Source organism: Danio rerio, chromosome 24 (assembly GCF_052040795.2).
Source record: "Danio rerio strain M-AB ecotype USA chromosome 24, GRCz13ab, whole genome shotgun sequence".
NCBI lineage: Eukaryota > Metazoa > Chordata > Actinopteri > Cypriniformes > Danionidae > Danio > Danio rerio.
The window spans coordinates 32,105,834-32,128,693 of record NC_141044.1 but is presented as its reverse complement, the minus strand read 5'-3'; the positions used below and the strand labels follow the sequence as shown (position 1 = coordinate 32,128,693).

Below are 22,860 nucleotides of genomic sequence, written 5' to 3'. Positions count from 1 at the left end.
TAAATTCATCTCTTGAACTGGTAACACTTTATTTTGATGGTCCATTTGAGTATTAGTAGACTGTCCACTTAATATCTGTAGATATTGCTCCTTCAATAGACATTTAACTGAATATAAGAAACTTGACAAGTACATGTCAGCTTCCACTAACCCTAACCACAACCTACTAGTCTACTTATAATCTAATGAGAATTAGTTGGCATGTAGATGCAATGTAACTTTAATTCAACAAACTAACCATCAAAATAAAGTGTGGGGGGGGGGGGGGGGGGGGATTGTCATAAAGTCATAAAAAGGCAACAAAACTGTTAGCAAGTGGCTGATTGTCAACAAAGAAACTGCTGAAACTGGAATTACCACTGGAGGTTCCTAAGTGTAATTCTGACAGCTGGAAATTCTAGCTTTTTTTGGTCAAATGGAACACAAATTATACAACACAATCATGTGGTATTGTGCCACCGCTTCTAACTAATAATATGCTCCACAGGGTGAGCAAGGAGAAGCTGGCAACCCTGGACCTCCTGGAGAGCCTGGACCTGGGGTAAGTGCAGTTTTTAGGAGAGATATGTGTGATGGTGCGGGTAATCACTTCCTGTAAGCTTTTCCAGCTTTATTGATTGTCTCGAATTAAGTGGTCACACTAAGTGAGTCACTAAATTGCAGGAATGATTTCACTCAAATGTTTCCTCTCATCATACTAAGAACAGCTTAATCCAAGTTGCAGAAAAATATTACACACACACCATAGAATTAATTAACTTTAAGTGGCCATATCTCCAGCAATCAAATTTTCATTGAATTTTCCTCTTGGAAAAAAATATATTCTAACATGCATTGATTACAAGTTCACTAGAAAAACAGCAGATTAGTTTCATATATTCCTGACATCGCAATATATGACTTCTCACTTTAACACTTGGCTGGTGTTCAGTTTTTGTCACAAAAGCCTCGAGTAACTTCACAAGTGGACCTCATGGGGGGGAAATCAAACGTTACTTTTGTAATTGACAGAATCGCTGAATTACAGATGGAAATTCAGCTTGTCAAATCTCTCGCCTGTCAATACTGACATGAATGGCTGATTAACTCTTTTAAATTGCTACATTAAAATGTAGAGTGTGGCTGCACTCATTGTTATCAGGGTGCTTTTGTTCATGAAGTGCCTCGGGGCTCTTTATTCGGCCCTTTCATCTTTGCTATAAATGCTGCAGGGCCCGAAAGGTGAGAGAGGAGAGAAAGGTGAAGCTGGTCCCCCTGGTGCTGCTGGACCTGCAGGTCCCAAAGGACCCCCTGGAGATGATGGACCCAAGGGTAACCCTGTAAGTGTGACACAACTGACATGTGGTCCTATTTAGCATTTTTATCAAACAAAAAATGTTTGAAGCCTCTAAAAAAAGTCAGTTAACATGAGCCTTGTGAACTAGTAACTATTTAGATGAATTATGCTGATAAAATATAGATTTTTCACCATTAAATTGTAAGTTATTTCTAGTATTAAGTAACTAAATTCATTACTGTAATTGTATTACAATGCATACCATGTTTTAAATTGATACATTTATTGTTAATGACATATTGTTGCCAGTCGTCATGTACAGTAAGTTTCCTCCGGGTGCTCCGGTTTCCCCAACAGTCCAAAGACATGCACTATAAATAAATAGCCAAATTGAATAAACTAAATTGGTTATAGTGTATGTGTATGAATGTGAGAGTGTATGGGCATTTCACAGTACTGGGTTGCGGCTGGAAGGGCATCCACTGCATAATACATATGCTGGATAAGTTGGCGGTTCATTCCGCTGTGGCGACCCCTGATAGATAAAGGGACCAAGCTGAAGAAAAATGAATGAATGCATGAAGATGCCAGTCTGTTAAATTGTGTGTTCAATCTTTTTTTTCTATAGGGCCCTGTTGGTTTTCCTGGAGACCCAGGTCCACCTGGTGAGCCAGGTGTTGCTGTAAGTGGCGAAATCCATCAATTAAACAACTGTAACTTACTTTTCTATAAATAACTTTTCCATGTACAAACACCTTGTAACTAGATAAAGACATTTGCTTATTTTGTCAATTGTCAAGTTATTTGCCTCTAAAATCTCTGTATCTAAAATCCTCAGGGAATAGATGGAGGCCCAGGAGAGAAGGGAGAGGATGGAGAGTCTGGTCAGCCTGTGAGTATTAACAGCATTTCGAGGCCATACTTTTGACTACAGTTTATAATTTCCTGCGCTATGCATACTTAGTCATTTAATTCAGGCAACAATTAACTAAAATATAACTATTTAAATTGTTTATTTGCCATTGCATAAGTACATGTACATGCACAGTGCAGATAGATTAATAAACGGTGATTGGATATAGGGAAGTCAAATATAATTGACTGAGCCTACAGTGGCAGCTCATAAATTGCAGTCCTTATTAACATTTATTATAGTAATTTGAATTTTCCACTGCAGGGAAATTGGTTAATTTACCATTAAATTCAGTGTATCGGAACTCCAGGTTTGCAAATGTGAACATCTAGCATTGGGAGTCTCTCTGCAAGGCCCATTGATAAGCTACAACTCTCCATGAAAGTTTAATGAGGGGAGATTTGTTTACAGCAGCAAACTTTCACAGAAATGCTTCCTCTTTCTGATTAGAGGTTTATTATTTTTAAATCAAATCAATCACACAGCTGAACAATTTTGCTCAGTTGTAGCCATCCTTTGTTGGTGTGCTTGTGGAACCCAAGTGTCTCTTAATTGCGTTCAGTTAATTTCACAAAACTGCTGAAAGTGAGAGAGAAAGTTTAGTTTCAGAAAGTTTAGTTATAATCTCAAAATCTATTTTCTGTGGAGCTGATTTTGTAGAGTTGTTTCTAATTCAAACCTCCTTTTGCTTTATTTTAGGGACCCCCTGGTCCTTCTGGAGAAGCTGGTCCACCAGGACCTCCTGGAAAACGAGTATGTACAGTCATCAGTTCTATCAGCATATTGACCTACTGTTTCTTTCTGACATGGATAACAAACCAATTGTTATGATCAATATTTTTTTATATTCCAAGAAATAGATAGTTTTTCCTCACTCAGACTGGATCTAATAAGCCAGCTATTGATTGATTTATCAATTGAAGACCTGTGCAAAACGAATTTAGTTAAAAAGCCTATCCTCATCAGCACAGATGATTGGTTGTTTTTCAGCCAGAGTCATTCGCTTAACAACAAAGTGAAAAAACAAAGTCTTTCGCAGGATGATGAATAGCACATACTGAATCATCAGACTGAAATCGAAAACAGCATTTAAACGCCATCAGAGCCAGAACTCATTTCCTCCACTGTAGTCCTACATCTCTCTCAGGATGAAAGAAGAAAATCAGTCCAGACGTTATATTGATCCCGGGCCTGTTTGAGTGACAGAGATGAGGGGACGGCGGTGTAAAGGATGTTACAGAGGAAGGGGAAATATAACGGTCACATCCGGGACAGGAATTAGAGATCCTCTCCCATCGCTATATCACAAGAAATTTGTTCTGCCAAATGACACCTCATCGGCTCGCAGAAAATAGTGTTGTTTTGCCAGTCACGAAAATAACCGATCATTCTTTTTTCAGAACTGGGAAAAAGTAAACTTTTTCAATTTATATAATACTGAAGTGTTTCTCATGACACTCTATTGAACCCCCAAGTGGAATGTTATTTCCGCTTGTTTTTTGCAGAGTCTCAGTTTTACTGCATTCAACTTACAGTAGATCCTTTGTGGCTTTCAGTGGTGCATACAGTCATCAAATTGTGCATTATAATGTGGTATGGACATTGAGATATTTAACTTAAAGGGATAGTTCACCCCAAATTATAATTTTGCCATCAGAGACGTACAGGTAGGTTAACTCTTTTTCTTTAGCAGAACTTTAATAGAGTTGATAGAAAAAATGTGTTTCTTGAAGATTCGTGAAATGCAAATTAGTGACTCCCAACATTATGAGAGTCAAATAAACATATACACTACCTGACAAAAGTTTTGTCGTCAATCTCAGATGTAAGAGCAACAAATAATAACTTGACTTCTAGTTGATCATTTGGAAAAGGGGCAGAAGGTAGCTTTTTTAAGATGAATCATCTGTTGAACTGCATCCTAATCATCACAAATACTGCAGAAGTCCTATTGGAACCTGCATGGACCCAAGATGCTTATAGAAATCAGTCAAGTTTGGTAAAGACAAAAATCATGGTTTAGGGTTACATTCAGTATGGGGGCGTGTGAGAGATCTGCAGAGTGGATGGCAACATCAACAGCCTGAAGTATCAAGACATTTGTGCTGCCCATTACATTACAAACAATAGGAGAGGGCATATTCCTCAGCAGGACAGCGCTCCTTCTCATACTACAGCCTCCACATCAAAGTTCCTGAAAGCAAAGAAGATCAAAGTGCTCCAGGATTGGCCAGCCCGGTCACCAGACATGAACATTATAGAGCATGTCTGGCATCAGATAAAGGAGAAGGCATTGAAGATGAATCCAAAAAATCTTGATGAACTCTGGGAGTCCTGCAATATCTGACATAGGGCAGCATAATAGAGAGGGCTGCGTCACGACAACCCCCCCCTCCCCTCCTTCAAGCTTTAACTTTCGCTTTCCTTTGCCTAGAGCGGCATTTCAGCTTGCTATGGCCCTGAGTGAACCTGCTCATTAGAAATTTCAATTGTTGTTTGTTCTTGTATTTACTTATGGACCCTTTTCACAAGACTCTTATGACAGGGTCATCCTTGAAAGTTTTTAATTTTTAGATTTTTTTTATTATATGACCATTTATTTGTATTTTTGTTTGTATTATATCATCTTTGCATCGAATTACAAAAAAAAAAAAAAAAAAATATATATATATATATATATATATATATATATATATATATATATATATATATATATATATATATATAGCTTGTGTGAGATGTTTCTAACAGTGTCTATGGGGGCAGGACATTAAATTTGATGTTGTTCTCTCTTTTGGCTGCCGTTATTAGTCTCACACATTTTTTTTTTGTTACTTTTTTGAAAGTCTTAATGACATTATCGTGGTTTTTTATTATATCTTATTATTTCAGCAAATAGGATTCACAGCCCTCTGCGTTTACCCAACTATGGGGACTTCCGCTACAGAGAAACTCAGAAATGTGGATCCATTGTACCAATTTTTGACTGAATAAGCTTTAATTGTTAATAATAGGTGTAAATAACTCTCTATAATTCACAATTTTTAGTCCCTTGGATCCACATAATCCATGAAGTCAGAACTCTATAAGGCAAACAGTCCCAGTTGAATTTTATGAACCAGCCCAAGCAACACTGGTATATCCCATTATTCCTCCACAAAGCTTTATGGCATCTCTCTGCACACACGCATCCATTATTCATGCAAAACGTAGAGAAAACACCACTCGCTTTCCCAATATTCTTGATGGAGCTCTCCCTGGAAAAATTATACACCCTATCAGCATACGTGGACAGCAGCGCCTGACGAACTGTGGCTGGAGAAACCGCCATTTCATCAGCAAAGGTGTTTTAATCCTGCGAGAGGAAGACGGTCGTGGGAAGACTGATCTTGTGGAATTAAGTGTCCTGCATCAATAATTTGGCTGGAGCTTATTTTGCATCAAACAAGGAGATGAGCTGCTTCCTCAGCATTTCATAGACTGCAGTCGGAAATGAATATGGAGATTCCCTTTGCTTATTCTCTCTGTCTCTCTGTTTATTTCTTCAGTCTCTTCAGTGAGACAGTCCCCAGACTATTAACTATCTTGAGAATTATTGAATTTTTGCAAATCCTCTGGCTGTCATTAGTTGATTTCTTTCCCCCTCTTCGTTAAATTTACATGTGGGAAATCATGCAGAGGAGACTGGGGCAAATTGTCACAAGTTTTACCTCAGAGACTATCAGGTCTAGAGTCGAAAATCCAATTACACAAGTGTATATTTTATCTAGCAGTGGGTTTAAGTGACAGTTCTTTAAGTCTTTTAGTTAATTGATTTGTGAATAAAAGTTCACACACTGTAAAAACATGTTAGGTTTCACACAATCGATTTGTGTTGGTACAACATGAAGGAATTAGGTTAGCTTATTAGTTTTTACGAATTTAAGTGGATTCAATATAAAACAATTAAGATGTCCACAAAGAAAACTCAAGAATTGTGTTGTTTCAGCTCATTTTAAATAAGTAGTTTGTAATTTTGTAGTTTGTAATTTTTTGAGCGCACATCTTGTCTAATAAGTTTTTTTTTCCCTTTAAATTTTTTTTTTGTTTATTTTATTTTATTTTATTGTAATATTTTATTTTTAATAAAATCAAACAGTAAATGTTGTGAACAATAAATTGGCAAGCATAATCCTACAACTCTGAATATGCTAAAATTCTGATTATAATATTCTCTGTAAAAATGCTGGGTTACACATAAATCCTTCATTTTGTCCCAACACAAATCGATTAAGTATCGTTTTTACAAATCTAAGTGGATTGAATATAAAACAATAAAATTGTAATGTGTGTATTTATATCGGTATTTATCGTGTATGGGCGCTTCACAATCATGACGGGGTTTCTACACACCAACCACTAGTGTGCAGTATACACTTGAATGATGTGATGACAGCCTCAAGACAACGGTGCCAGTGCGCTCACCACACCAGCTATTGGTGAAGTGGAGAGATAGTGATAGAGCCTATTCAGTGGATGGGGACGATTGAGAGGCCATGATGGGTAAGGGACAATGGAGTGAAATTGGCCAGGACACTGGGGCTATACCCCTACTCTGCCATGAAAAGTGCCGTGGAATTTTTATTGACCACATAGAGTCAAGACCTCGGTTTAATGTCTCATCCAGAAGACGGCGCTCACTAACAGTACAGTGTCCCTTTTACTAGACAGGGGCATTAGGACCCACACAGACTGCAGGTTGAGGGCACCCTGCTGGTCTCAATAACACCACTTCCAACAGCAACCTAGCTTTCCCATGTAGTCTCCCAACCAGGTACTGAACAGGCTCTGCTTAGCTTCAGCGAGTAACCAGTCTTGGGCTGCAGGGTGATATGACTGTGGCTTAAAAAAAACTTAAGAATTGTGTCGTTTCAATTAATTTTAAATAAGTAGTTTAAATAAGCAACAAAAGTCATTTTTTGAGTGTTGAATTGTGATATACCAAATCGACTTGCAATAACAAATTATAAAATCAAGTTCTAAAGGAAAATAGACTATTTTCGAACAACTGCAACTTGCAAGTTTAATCGATGGTTCATTCTGCCTAAGCCTAAGGAAAATGAATGAATGAATGAATGCAAGTTAATCACAATTCTTGTAAGTGCATGAAGACATGAAGTATATCGTTCTCAAATTTCAGAATTATGAGATAAAATAAAAAGTCACAGATGCTTTTTTTTATTACTTTGTGGCAAAAACAAAGTATTGAAAATCTTTTTAGTTCAGTAGAGAAATTTAGGGTGTTTTCACACCTGCCTTTTTTAGTTTGGTTGAATGACACTAGAGTCTGTTTTCTCTCTTGGTGTGGTTCGTTTAAGCAGGTGTGAATGTAGAAATCGCACTAGAGTGGTGGAAAAAGTGGACCAAAAACGTGTACCGAGACCTTCTTGAAGAGGTGGTCTCGATATGCTTTCAAACGAACCCTGGAGCGGTTTGTTTGTGGTGAGAACATGATCCAAACGAATAGAAACCCAAACGCAAAACATACTGCATCTTTTTGGACTAATCTAGCTGCTGTAGTCCGATGCGCTGTCCTATCTTATGGGGTGTGGAGGAAAAATATTTGTTGACAGCACTTTACCAACTATTTTAAATGGAGAAAGTGAGGGAAAAACATTATCAGATGAATCATTGGTAATATTTCCATAAGATGACCATGTCTTAGTTTAACTAAATTAATTTACGCCTCCTCCTGAAGTGACTTGCGATGTATCTTCGCTGTTTCAATGCATTAAAACATTGTTTTCCAGCCGTAGCTGCACTTCAATCTTGAAATGTATAGTTTGGCTAAAGTGATGTATACAAACTATATAGTATACTATGACCAGGGATACAATCAGCCAGCGCAGTCGTCCCTCCATAGTTAAAAGGACATTTTGTGTCTGCCGGTTTGTTCACTTGTGGGAGTTCCATTGGCATTTTCCCGCACATGAATTCTGACCAATAAAAAAGCATTTTAGGAAATACATTCAATAACATCTGGCCAATGAGTGATTTGGATTTTGTCAAATGACTGCATTTTGGTTCTTTTCAACTGGTTCGGACCAAAGCAATCAGTGTAGTGTGAAAACAACCCAAACGGCAGAAAAATGCTACATGTACAATTTGTTGCTCTTGGTCCAGACCAAATTAAATGAACCACAGATGTGAAAGCACCCTTAGTTTTATTTAGTGTACCAAAAATGCTATTGCATTAATTGTTTTGTTGTTTTTCCTCTATATAATCTTTCAAATATTCAATAGCACTTGTTTTGCAGCCAGTGCTCTAAGGAAATATTAACTTGTATAAAACTGTGACAGCTAGCACCCAATCAGCTTCACAAATAACAGCATATGCTCAAACAAAAGACCTTCAAGAAATGCAAACGGCTCCATTTGCCCATGAATAGACATGAAGCGAGATCTGTGATGTCTCACTGTGACCTTTTCCCCATTTGTTTTATAGCCCAGCAGAGAAAAACTGCTCAAAACCGTCCTTTTCTCTGTCCGCAGGGACCCCCGGGGGCGCATGGAGCTGAAGGCAGACAAGGAGAGAAGGGCGCCAAGGTAAAAGCATCTTTCCGAATCAATTCAGCCTCCAATGTAATAATTAAAGCACAGCGAGCCAAGGGAGAACCAACTTCTTTGACAGAGAGACTCACGATTAATACATGTGGATGGATTGGCACTGTGGGACTGAAGTGTGGAAGGATTTGGCTTTAATTCATAGATCACTATGATCTATTTGCATATTTGATGTTTGATTATTTGGATATTGCATATTTGAGGTGTGCAGAGATAATCTAATGCTTTTGTATAATATAATATGATATGATATGATACGATACGATACGATACAATACAATACAATACAATATAACATAACATAACATAACATAACATAACATAATATAATATAATATAATATAATATAATATAATATAATATAATAATGCATTTATTATTTTAGGTTAAATGTTAATTTCAACATTTTCTAATACATTTTTAAAATCAAACAAACATTTTCTCCTAATAAAATGTATTGGCCCTGAGCTAACATTAAACAGCTGTATTGTTATTAAATTCATTTAATTTTTTAATTAAATAAATATTTCCTTTTTAATATAGTTGATGAATATATATATATATATATATATATATATATATATATATATATATATATATATATATATATATATATATATATATATATATAATTTTTTTTTTTTTTTTTTTACAAAACTTATTTAACATTAAAATATCTTATATTTTTTTGCTAATATTTGTTTAATTTAATTTCAAGTCGAAAATTAATTTCAAGGTTTTTCATTGTTTATTTATTTAGCTTTTTTTTTATTTATTTTTTTTTTTAACACATTTTTTATGCTTTTTTTCATCCAAGATAATTAAATGGGAACTACATATCATATATATGCATACATATAAAAAAAGTAACAGTATTTATTGACTGAACTCTATTGTCAATAACGATAAAAAAAAAAAAGTTTGGTTTGAAGTTTCTGTAATAAGCGCTATCATTTCATTTAAATGTGGCTGCTGAGCATACGCCTTGGAAGCAATGCAATAAGCTTACAGTGTAAATTTGTTAATTTCGAATGGAGGCGCACAACTTGCATGACGTGCAATGATGTAGTGCAAGCGGCGCACGTGACGTGCACACATTTTCCAGGCACACCTAGTTGGAAAACATCTGAACTTTTCTGAATCCCGTGAGTGCACAGCGACTCATTTAAGTAGAATTAAAAATCTGCTTCACACTTTGTATGGAATGCACACATTTCAGTAATAACAGCAAACTAATTGCCTCACCCTGAGTGCCGTGGCTAGCCACAGTGAAGATATTGTAAATAAAAAAGGATGTAATGATGTTGCCAGAGTGGCTTTTTGGTTTCTTTTCTTGTGCATCACAGCCACTAGCACCCATCTAAATTTTACAATTTGTTTCAATATGTATTTGAATGTTGATGGTTAGTTCCTTTACTTAAAAGCTCAGATTTGATAATCATAATTTGTTTTGTTTACAGAGTTTGAGGTTTACTGTGTCATCATTATTCACACCTTAAAGTTTGCTTATAATGTTCAGTACACTTTACCATGTTGCACACACTTTGTAAAATTGTATTTATCAAGTTTAACAGTCTGTTTAACTCTTGTGTTTCTTTTATTATAGAGAAATCAGATATTATGTTTAATTAATTTTGGTTTTTGACTTTTAAAACTATTTGGTAAATAAAATAAATTGGATACATAAAAAAATGTAATATTCCTAAATGGATTGTTAAAAAATATATCATTATCGAATGATATTAAACATGATATCATGATAATACATTTTTTTTTACAATATCGCCCAGCCGTAATATGTATAGAATTTTCTTTTCTCTTTATCTTTAGGGAGAAGCAGGACTTGAGGGTCCACCAGGTAAAACTGGACCAGTTGGTCCTCAAGGACCCTCTGGAAAGCCTGGTCCTGAAGGTCTCAGAGGAATCCCCGGTCCAGTCGTGAGTCCCAATCCCTCTCATCACCTCAAAAACTCCACCATTACACATAAAACCCATACACACTTGCCCCAAATACTCTCTGGACATTTGCGATGCACCTAAAGTACTGTGAATTAATTATATGAAACCAAATGGCATCTGCAAACAAACGATGCTTGACCTTTTCTCTAAACTTCCTCAAGTTTTACTTATGAATATTAAATATGTGGCATGGCATTTCTAACTGATTACTCCTCACCAATGTCAATGCCAAGGGCTTGTGCATGTTTTTAAAGTTGTTTGTGTACAAGGTCAGCTCCTCTTTTCTTTTCGGTGCAGACAATCATACATTTTTAAGTATTCAGATCATCTTTGGCCACTGAATAGCCTAAATGCACAAAATAATATGAACCACCTCACAGAATAAAAACTCACCTTTTATATACAGTCTGTATATTTCTATTGGAAAATCAGTATCTTTTCTTTTCTACTTTTTATTGTACATTCTAGACTATTAATCATTGTTCAGGCCACACTTAATCAATGGTAATCCCTAAGCAAAAGAAGCATGCAATAATGGCTGTTGTAATTGGATGGATTTTTATAGGGTGAACAAGGACTTCCTGGTGCTCCTGGACAAGATGGTCCACCTGGACCAATGGTAAGAGAAAAGATCATGTTTCTCTTATTCTTTCTTTCTGTCAACACTTCATCTTCTCTCTTGCTCTCTCAGTTGTACATGGGCACAAATTGAATTGTCCTTGTTGGTTGTGTGATATTTAGGGACCTCCTGGTCTGCCTGGCCTTAAAGGAGACCCTGGCTCTAAGGGTGAGAAGGTGAGTGACTTTCTATTTCTTCTCCTGACATTTTTATTAATGTGCTGTCTTAGATTTCAGCCAGGCTCAAGGTCGAAGATAAAGACATGGCTTGGTCAAGATAAAGAAAGTTTTATAACAAAAGTTGCAGTATTATTAACAGACACCTTTTTCTTTTCGTAAATTTATTACAATTTTAATACAATTAGACATGATAGATATTAAATTATATATATATATATATATATATATATATATATATATATATATATATATATATATATATATATATATATATATATATATATATATATATACAGTTGAAGTCAGAATTATTAGCCCCCCTGAATTATTAGACCGCTTGTTAATTTTTTCCCCAATTTCTGTGTAACGGAGAGATTTTTTCAACACATTTCTAAACATAATAGTTTTAATAACCTATTTCTAATAATGGATTTATTTTCTCTTTACCATGATGACAGTAAATAATATTTTACTAGATATTTTTCAAGACACTTCTATACAGCTTAAAGTGACATTTAAAGGCTTAACTAGGGTAATTAAGGTAACTGAGCAGGTTAGTGTAATTAGGCAAGTTATTGTATTACGATGGTTTGTTCTGTGGGTTATCGAGAAAAAATATAGCTTAAAGGGGCTAATAATTTTGTCTCTAAAATGGTGTTTAAAAAAATTCTAAACTGCTTTTATTCTAGCTGAAATAAAACAAATAAGACTTTTTCTTATTAATAAAAAAAATATTATCAGACCTACTGTGAAAATTTCCTTGCTCTGTTAAACATCACTTGGAAAATATTTAAAAAAGAAGAAAAAAATTTGAAGGGGTCTAATAATTCTGATTTCTAGTGCTTCCCAAAGGTTTTAAATATACTTGCAGTGATTGCACACCTTTTACCAACAGCACATGGTTACCTACATGTGACAAAAAAGTGATTTGTAGCAATATTTTTTTTTTCATGACACTGTTATACACCTTTTCTTAATGGGTTGAAGTGTTTAAAAAAAAGATTGTTGAAATAAAAAAGAAATTACTATTTGCTTTACTTGTATTCTGTTCAGGAGCCGTGTAAACCCACTGGCAGGTAAAACCTGCTGCTGACATTTTATGCAGTATTGCCAAAGCATGTTAGATATGGTTAAAACATGTAATATATCAACATCATAAAATTAAAATAATATACAGCAAATGAGAAATAAATGACAAAGGCATAATAACAGACAATATCTATAAAACGTATAATAATTACAAGAATAAAAATTTATACTTATAAATTTATATTTAAACAAGGCAAATGGTTAATAAACCATTTCTAACGGTGTTCAAATATTTTGCAGCCAGTTTAGATGTAATTTTGTCCTCTCTGAGTCATAGATAGAAATAGAAACGTTTATCTGAGTCATTTAGATCAACGAATTAATTATTTAATGTTCCTCTCTCTTTTGTGGGTGTGTACGTGCTGTCATTTTTAAGTCCCAGAAAGGCGCGTCTCTGTGGGTCCTGTGGGTCTCTACAGAGCATGTGAGATTGTCTGTGGGACAATAACTGTTCTCACGCACACACAACGAGAATAAGAAAACATGTGGGGCGAGAAAAGATTTTCCACTGGTTATTCATTTGTGGATGTTTGCTTTTTGGCCGGGCACACACACACACAAAAAAAAAAGCGTAAAAGGAAAATAATAGTAAAAAAAACATTAAATGTCACCAAAAACTTGGGCTGCCATTAATATACCTACCTTTCATCATGTCAAATTTAAACGTTTTTGAACGATGAATTACACAAGGCTAAGGATTTTTTTCGAATGTCCCAGTTAAAACATAAAAAAACATTAAAACAAATAATATTGTAAGGAAGATAATCAAGCCATATTGGTAAATAGTAGGGATGTAACGGTATCAGAATTTCATGGTACGGTAATACCTCGGTATGAATGTCACGGTACGGTATTTATTGAATCATTTACAGGAAAAAAAAAACTTTTGAAAATACTCCAAAAAAGTGCCAAAAGTGTCAATGACATACAAATTAGCCATCTATCTGTTAGCTTTGAAACAGGAACTTCAATTTTAATAACAAAAAATTATTAAACCATGTAAAAAAATAAAGTTTCAATTTAGTATTGTTGAAAACTCATCACATTCAACATTTAATCACTCACTCACTTAGATAGAGATGGCTTTAAAGGAAAATTATCATATAAATATAATCTGGTAAAAGCTGGTATCTCTGGGTATTTACAATGTCCCCTGCAACAGAAAAAACCCTCTCATTTGGGACTGAGGTTTCTGGGACAGAGATATGACTTGGCCCAGGTTGACAGCAGTGGGTAATGTTGTGCATTGTCTTTCCCCCACTTGAGAAGACAAACCATGAGTGAGATAGAGGTCTCTTTGTGGTACAAGGCAATGTCTGCATCAATCTGAACAGTGCTGTGTTTCTGCAGTCCCCATGACTGTTATTAGTCGTATTCCCCAACTTGCAGGCACGTGCACACATAGGGCTCAACCTGTGCAGTGCACATGCCCTTTTTAGTCTTGGATAGAAAATGCCCTTCCAAAACGATCAAAAGTGCCCCCGCGACGCGAAACAACCTCCGTCCAGTCCAGCCCTTCAGTAGGCGCGCGACAACACCTCTCTTGGTATGCGCGCTCAACCCCCCCCCCCCCCCCCTCGGCGCTTTACAATACGCGCGCCACAACACAGCTGATCAGAACGCGCGCGACAGCACCGCTATTCAGCACGCGCGCGGCGACAACACCCGCTTTAGGTTCGATCATTTCCATCTTTTTTTCATCTCCGCTACTAGCAGCACACTCCATTTCCGCATTACTGGATATGTAGCGACAACAGACCGCAAAGGATTATGGCCACGCCGGGGCTGATGGGAAATGAAGTTTCAGCTACCTCCCGTTCGCTTCATTCGCCTGAGCAAATTTTCTCTGAAGACCTATAGTTTTACCGAGTCATGCGACTTCGGTAATATCGAAAAAATTTAATATTGCGGTATGACGGTATTTACAATACCGTTACATCCCTAGTAAATAGAGTTAATGAATAAACTTTTGTTAAAACTTGGCCCGATTGGGAAGCTTTACATGGACATAGGAAAATAAAGGCCTGTTTAAAATGATTTAATACCTATAACACTATATATTTCAGTGAATTTAAGACTTTTTAAGGCCTAAAATTTAGTTTTTAAATTTAAGACATTTTAAAACCCCACGGATACCCTGATATATATATATATATATATATATATATATATATATATATATATATATATATATATATATATATATACACATTATGATGTATGCATTTTGGTATATGCTATACAAAACTAAAATTTAGAAATGAAATGGCTATATCTGTAATGTAAGTGTCATGTTGAATCCTTCATGCAGTTTTTTGTGTTTTTTTATATTTTCATATTTAATATTTTTCATATATCATTCATTCATTTTCTATGTCGGCTTAGTCCCTTTATTAATTCGGGGTCGCCACAGCGGAATGAACCGCCAACTTATCCAGCTAGTTTTTACGCAGCGGATGCCCTTCCAGCCGCAACCCATCTCTGGGAAATAATTTTCATATATTGTTTATAAAATATATAAAATATACTCTGCAGTTTAGTTTTTTTTTTTAGTTTGCACTGATACTTTTTAAGGATTTTAAATATAACAATTTTTTTTTACATTTTAATTTGGGTCATTAATTAATCAAAACCCTATTGTATTAATTTATAAATCTTACAGTCTTCTACTCAAAGCAACGTAAAAAGTAACAAAACAATGGTGGCCAAAAATATTCATAATGTATAAACAACGCTCATAATTTACAAATATTTCATAAAACCTTGAAATTGCTAGGTTGCTGTGTTCAGCCTTTGCGTTCATTATAAGCAAGTTGTCTATACATTGACTGACCTTCTAATCTGCTATCATGTGCATTTTTCTTCAGGGTCACCCTGGTCTTATCGGTCTCATCGGGCCGCCCGGTGAACAGGGAGAGAAGGGAGATCGGGGTTTGCCTGGACCTCAGGGTGCTGCCGGCAGTAAGGGTGATAATGTGAGTCACTAATGATATATTTGTCCTTTCCACAACCCAACAAATGTGGTACCTCCAGCAGTGCACCTATCAGGACTTTTCCTCCCATATTGCTTGCAAATTAAAGTAACGACCGACTGAAACAATAATGTCTGCGCTTATTGCATCTGTGTACATCATCATAATCGTGTTATGGATGGAGCTGTCATGAAAGGTTCTCAGAGCCAGCGGTAATTCCATTACACCAGACGTTCCCATCAAACACCAGCACGATTACGTTTCTTTTTTTTTTTTTTTTTAGAGCCAAACTGTGAAATGTTTTTCTTTCTTTTGCTTCGTCGCATAACTGTGCAACACTTATCCAATGCAATCCAGCGTTTCAGCAAATATAAAGAAATGCTGATTGAATAAACAATTACACTGGTTCATTCTCAGTGGTTTAAAGCAATTCAGCTTAACTCCAGGGGTGTGCAATATTGACAAAATTATATCTGTTTTTTGGGAGATTCTTTTTTTGGGGTCAGAATTTATATTTTGACTGTTTTTCTGGTGCTACCATATGTGTGTCCCAAAGCACAGTATGTTGAAAAGAGTATCCCAAAAGACGGTTTTCTATTTGCGGTTGATTTTTCAAATACGTGCACACTTCTGTGGCTAACATTGGCCATAACACATGGAATTTAGAGGAGGATTTACAGTTCAGAGCTACAAACACAAATAAATATTGTTTGACTGACTAATAATCAGTATTTAAAGGGATAGATCCTAAATAAAAATACTCAAGGATCATTTTTAAACCTTTGTTAAAAACATTTTAACAAGTTCAAGTTTCAGTTTTTGCTCTGAAACTAGTGCTGTCAAACAAATAATCGCATCCGAGATAAAAAAAAAGTTTGTATTTACATAATATATACATGTGCAGTGTGTATAAATACACACATACTGTACATAAAATACAAATACTGTATATACAAAATAAACGTATATTAGACCGGCACCATACTAGACAAGTCTGACATTACGATATTTTGCTTTTCTGCAATATATATTGCAATTGTAAAAATAATTTAAGATTTTTAAAGATATCATAAGAATAAAAAGAAAATTGGAAAATTAGTTTGGGATGATCCAGACTTTTTCTATGCAGTGCATTTGCACAAATTATAATAAATACAAGCATATGCAAGCATAAAATAACATCGTCATTATTGTATACATAAAATTTAGAAAATAATAATATATTCCTTTTTTAATCTTTAATAAATAACCCTATTGACTATTGCAGATACACGCATTGTGATATCGACACTCTAACAAAATATTGTGCAGTGGACACATCACTATGATTTCTTAGATTGATCATCTTTATATCAAAGGAGAAAATTACATTTATACCTATTTACTTTAAAGGCTTTCTTAGGTAAACTACCATCCTATCTTTCTAATTTGTTAAGATTTCACATAAATAACCAACACACTAGATCTGGTTCCTGTATTCTTTTAACAGTGCCAAGGGTATTGTTAAAACTTGGCAAAGGTGCTTTTTCCTTTTATGCTCCTGGGGCTTGGTTTGACTTGCAAAATCGGCTTAATCTTGACACACTTCCGACTCTGAGTACTGTTAAACATCTTCTGTACGTCCTAAAGGATACTTGTAATTGTTTTTTAGGATTTTACCTTTTTATAAATGGTGATTTTGTGGTATTGTTTTTGCGATTTTTATGTGAAACTTGATGTGCTGTCTGCCGTCTTGACCAGGTCTCACTGAAAGAAGAAACAGTCCTGTCTCAATGTGATCTCCAAGCTAAATAAACAAAGTAATGATAATAATTTAGGACTGATAGTATGTGAACTGGGATGCAGCAAGGGTCTATTAAAATGTAATGCTTTAACAATAGGATGTTTCAAATCTTGTCTACAGTACCTTTCTAATATATTCTCAAAAGTACATACTTTAAGGATGTTGTATAAATATATATAGAGATGTGGCAAGTAACTTTCTTTATCGTCAAAACTGACACTATTGTGTCAAAATGTAACTTAATATTGAAACACTTTCAAGTGTGATATTACTCATATTACTATGAATTTTCAGCTTTCATAACATTAATTATAAGGTCATTCTAACTACATTATAATAAGCTTCATCATGCAGTTAATGCTTATGATCTCTCTTTTTTTAGAATGTGAAAATGTCTGCTCACACATCATTAAAACAACAATTATGATTTTTTCGTAACCACACCGCTAGTTTTAACATTTACCAATTAAGCTAAATGAAATGTAGTCTTTCCTTCTGTGAGTTTGGGAAATGATTTAATCTCTCTAATGTTTCCCACTAGACAGATTTGCGATCAGTTTCTGCGTTTAGTAGCAGAAGCTGCATTCCTCTCTATAGAATTAACTCAAAAGTCCTTGAGTTTAATGAAGTGTAATGATCATTGCCAGTGCACAACAGAGGAATGATATGATTAGAAGAGTTGTTTTCATCTCTTTCAAAAAAAAAAAAAAGTAAACGTTGTCTCATCGCCTCACACGGCTGTTTTGAAGTTCTGCTAACTAACACTTCACATGCTTGTCTATTACATCCATTGACAAATCAGTCATATGAAGTTATGCTTTCTAACCATTTGCTCTTTATATTTAGGGCATCAGTGGTGCTTCTGGTCCAATTGGTCCTCCTGGTCCTCCTGGATTGCCTGTGAGTCCTTTTTCTCTTGTATTTAGTGCTTCTGTCAAACTTGTATATGGTACTATCTGAAAAATAAAGAGCAAAGTCACAATAATCAGCTGTAAGAAATGTTACATAACTTTAGAAGATCTTATATAAAAATAGCACAGCATAAAAATAATAGTAATAAAAAAAGTTTGTGCATCAAATGTTTTCTCCACTCTTAAAATTGCCACGATGCTTTGTTCCACCTCAACAGTCTTGACAATATTGACTGTATTCAGCATTTACTGTAAGTGTATATACACGTCAGCATTTTAACCACTGTTTCAAATGTTTTTATTAAATAATTAAAATACATTTATTTGCTAAGAACACATTTAATTCAAATGGACTAAAAGCGACAGAACAGGCATGTTCTTTTTTTTTAAATGTCCTATTTTAGTCTGAATGCTGTTTACTGTGTGTCATTGTAACTGTTTTAAAGACTGATGATAAATGACAAAGCAGCAAACATATTATAATCATTTCAGCATACACAAGACTGGAGAAATGAAGCTGAATAATGTATGACATTAAAATGATTATACTTTTTTTATTGTAAAAATAATGATATATTTTTTAAAGTAATATTTCTCAGATTCTTTATTAGCCCCCCTTTGAATTTTTTTTTCTTTTTTTAAATGTTTCCCAAATGATGTTTAACAAAGCAAGGAAATTTTCACAATATGATAATGTTTTTTCTTCTGGAGAAAGTCTTTTTTGTTTTATTTTGACTAGAATAAAAGCAGTTTTTAATTTTTTAAACACCATTTTAGCGACAAAATTATTAGCCCCTTAAAGATATATATTTTTTTCGTTAGTCTACATAACAAACCATATTATTACAATCATACATTATATTATGCTTTACTGTTTATTTTGTCACAAAATACATTGTTTATTGTAATAGTTTTAGTTTTTCATCATTTATATGAGCACAATATTACATGTCATTAAGGGGATGCAAAGAGAAATTGAATAACAGCATTGTGAGAAAGTACAATGTTTACATTTTATTTAGCGATATTTTATGTTGGGCTTGTAATCATGTTTTTGAAAAAGTATATTTGAGTTTTTTCTTAATATTTATTCTTATTATTATCAAACATTTGCCTTAAAGTTTTAAGTAAAGTGAGAAATATGATCATGTATGAATGAACAGATTTTTTAGTGTATGCTTGAAAAAAACATAAACGAAATAACAGAAAAAAGATCAATGTACAGCATGTAGTATTGACAGAAATGGTACTATATTATCATGATATGTTATTATCAGAATATGAGATGAATATATTATGATATAAGATTTTTATCATTTCGCCCAGCCCTAGATTGAACCTTTTAGATTGTTACTTTGCAATTCAGTTTTCACCAAATGCCTTTTCTTTTCATTAGGGTCCACAAGGGCCAAAGGGATCCAAGGGTTCAACTGTAAGTACCACTTTATCACTTTGTAGTTCTGTTGGCTTGGTATATTAATGTAAGCCTCATGATTTTGGAAATCTTCTTTCTGCAGGGTCCTGCTGGTCAAAAAGGAGACACTGGCACGGTTGGACCTCCTGGGCCTCCTGTAAGTTAACTTTAGCCTGCTTCAATGAGAATATTATTATCCGAAATGCAAGACTGAACCCTCATTTTGTCATCCCGTAGGGTCCTCCTGGTGAGGTCATCCAGCCTCTGCCCATCCACAGTCCCAAGAAATCCCGTCGCTCCATCGACATGCAGGCGGATGAAGCAGGCACCATGCTGGACTATGGAGAGGGCATGGAGGACATATTCAGCTCTCTCAATAATCTCAAACAGGACATCGAGCGCATGAAGTACCCCATGGGCACGCAAAACAACCCAGCACGAAGCTGTAAAGACCTTCAGCTCGCTCACCCAGAATTCCCAGATGGTAAGCAGGCGAGGTGGGGAATGAAGATGAGTGTGTAGAGCAGATACACACCTGGAAAATGTGCAACGTTTGCTAGTTTACAACATACCAAGTTGGTATTAGCTGTGATTCTATGGGTGTGTTCTCAGCTGGTAGATTTGGTGAGATTGATCTGTTAGTGTGGTTCATCTGAAAACGAATGCTGAATGCTGCTATCCGAACCTTGGTGCTCAGCAAAAAAACATTGACATAACTGAGTCTTAATCCACTTCCAAACAAACTCTGGTGTGAACGACATAAAAATATGAACTGCAGCATGCATCAAGGACATCTGAAACAACCAAAACAGGGCAGAATATCTGGTGTTGCCCATTGTTTAATAGAAATCATTTCATGGTTTCAGATTATTTCTTTAAGAAACCATGTAAAACAGGCTTCTAGTAGCACTTAATAAAACAAGACACTTTAAACTAAACATCAATTTTAGTTCATCCTCATACAATTACATACAAATATTTGAATTTGACTTTTTTTTCAGAACACAAATTCAGATATAAACTATATGAAATTTTCAGTGGCATTCACATATGCATCAATGCTTACATTAGTTTTCTGATAAATCTAAACTTAATCTTAAACTTAATGTCAACTGCATTATAGAAATTTCTTTGGCAGATGATAAGATGCCATGGTCGTTTACATGACAATGTTTTTAAACAAAAACAGGGAACTTTGATTGGAATAGGACAGAGGAGATTACAGGCAGGAATGCGTGAGGAGTACAGAGAGGGAGATCTGATCAGCAAAGGACTTCAAACCAGAAATCGAACCCGGGTCAAAAACTTTTTTCAAAAATATTTGTATGTGTCAGTGCACGAACCACAACGCTTTTGGCATTGACAAAAAAAAAGAACCTTTTTATATGTTTGCATGTTCGTTTACATGACAATGTCATTTTTGGGACTGAAAATAGATGGCAGACCTCATGGCAGTGTTGTTGCTCAAGTCTTTCCTAACATTTTAACAAAAAAGCTTGGTTAAAGCAGGGTGTATGCAGGATTCCTAAAGGTAATTTCAATACCTTTTTAAGACTTAAGACCTTCCCAGAATATTTAACATATCACCACTTCAAATTCTAATCATTATCAAACCTTAATAAACAGTTATTAATAAACAGTTGTAGTTAAATAAATCAATGGAGCACAGCCATGCAACAGAACTCAGGTAAGCTTGAGTAAAGATTAAATTATGCGGTTGTTTTCAGCGACAGGCTTCAGCCACTGTACGCAAACTTTTTCCTATTTTGCCAACTGTTTAGCACTATGGTTTCGCTACATGTAGAGAGCGTTACTGTACATCACCTTCCCGCATTTGTTCCAAATTACGTGACATCACCCAGACGGTGGAGCTTGGCCGGAAGCGCCCTGCCCCGAACCAATCGTGTGGATCGAGCATGCTGTTGTTAATGTTAGAAGAAAAATAAATATATTTATGCTTTTTTGGAGTCAAAAGCTTGAACAAAATTTAAGACCTCGTAAAAAATGTGATCAAGACTTTTTAATACCTTTTAACGGCCTTAATTTTCTCATAATTGATTTATCAATTTTTTATATTTTTTAAGACCCCGCAGACACCCTATAAAAGCAAAAACACAACACAAGGAAAATTATGCATAGAAACAAGCACTGAGCCACTGACGTCACTTTGTTACATACACACACAGTACTGTTTAATAACAATGTGTCTAAATATACACTGCCCTACAGTTGAAGACTGAATTATTAGTTGCCCTGTCTTTTTTCCCTAATTTCTGTTTAGCAGAAAGAAGATTTTTCAACACATTTATAATCATAATAGGTCGTTTTCTAGACAATTGTAAGCAAATATTGCTTGAGGGGGCTAATCATATTGACTTTAAAATGCTAAAAAAAATAAATTAACTGCTTTTATTCTAGCCTAAATAAAACAAATAAGATTTTCTCCAGAAAAAAAAAATATTATAGAAAATATTGTAAAAAAAAATCCCTTACTCTGTTAAACATCATTTGGGAAATATTTGAAAACAAAAATAAACTATCACAGAAGGGCTAATAATTTTAACTTCAACTGTACTTAACAGTGTTTTTAGCTGTTTTCGCTGATATGTATAAAGGCAGATTGTTTTGAAAACAAAACATTGCCATGTAGACGTGAGACATTGTTAAAAGGCAAAGGAAAAACTTGCTGCTACGTAGCTGGCTACATTGTTGTCATGAAAAAAACCAGTCACAGAGTCACACAAGTTAGATGCTCTATTAAAGATCCCATGAAGTGCTTCGAAATGTGCATTTTTATGCAATGTGTGACATAATCTCAACTGAAAAATGATAGGGCGAGATATAAAATAGCTTCTTCCCTGTAAAAAAAACACCCAATAGCATTTAGTTTTTATCAAAGTTCTGCCAGTGAGTGTGGTTGAGATCAAGTGCATTAAATGAAAAGCAAATGAGAGCATGTCAGATACTAGAGAGCATTTGATTGGTCAAGATTTGATGAGAAACTAAAGTATAAGATGATGTAAAAAAAGAAAAAGAAAAAAAGAAAAGAAAAACAAGTGCAAGTTTTGGATGTTTATATCAGTTTTATATTTACTAAACACAAATTCTGTCAATGTTTTGGAGCACACTTGCTAAAAGATAT

At 34.9% G+C, this 22,860-nt stretch overlaps 1 protein-coding gene and 1 long non-coding RNA gene across 13 annotated transcripts in view; one reads left to right on the top strand and one right to left on the bottom strand.

Moving 5' to 3' along the window:
• The window catches only part of col11a1a (collagen, type XI, alpha 1a), a 135,650-nt gene that overhangs the window by 101,176 nt on the left and 11,614 nt on the right, over positions 1 to 22,860 (top strand). For all 10 annotated transcript variants that reach the window (XM_087308795.1, XM_087308790.1, XM_087308793.1 and 7 more), the window contains 14 exon segments: positions 488 to 541; positions 1,212 to 1,319; positions 1,905 to 1,958; positions 2,115 to 2,168; positions 2,889 to 2,942; positions 8,721 to 8,774; positions 10,623 to 10,730; positions 11,317 to 11,370; positions 11,493 to 11,546; positions 15,506 to 15,613; positions 18,240 to 18,293; positions 19,701 to 19,736; positions 19,822 to 19,875; positions 19,956 to 20,202. In XM_087308795.1, coding sequence (XP_087164921.1) covers positions 488 to 541; positions 1,212 to 1,319; positions 1,905 to 1,958; positions 2,115 to 2,168; positions 2,889 to 2,942; positions 8,721 to 8,774; positions 10,623 to 10,730; positions 11,317 to 11,370; positions 11,493 to 11,546; positions 15,506 to 15,613; positions 18,240 to 18,293; positions 19,701 to 19,736; positions 19,822 to 19,875; positions 19,956 to 20,202 — 1,093 coding nt within the window.
• Positions 18,217 to 22,860, bottom strand: part of LOC137490644 (uncharacterized) — a 127,322-nt gene continuing 122,678 nt past the window's right edge. For all 3 annotated transcript variants that reach the window (XR_015525077.2, XR_015525080.2, XR_015525076.2), the window contains one exon: positions 18,217 to 18,349. This is a non-coding gene — a long non-coding RNA (uncharacterized LOC137490644). The remainder of the gene's footprint in view (positions 18,350 to 22,860) is intronic.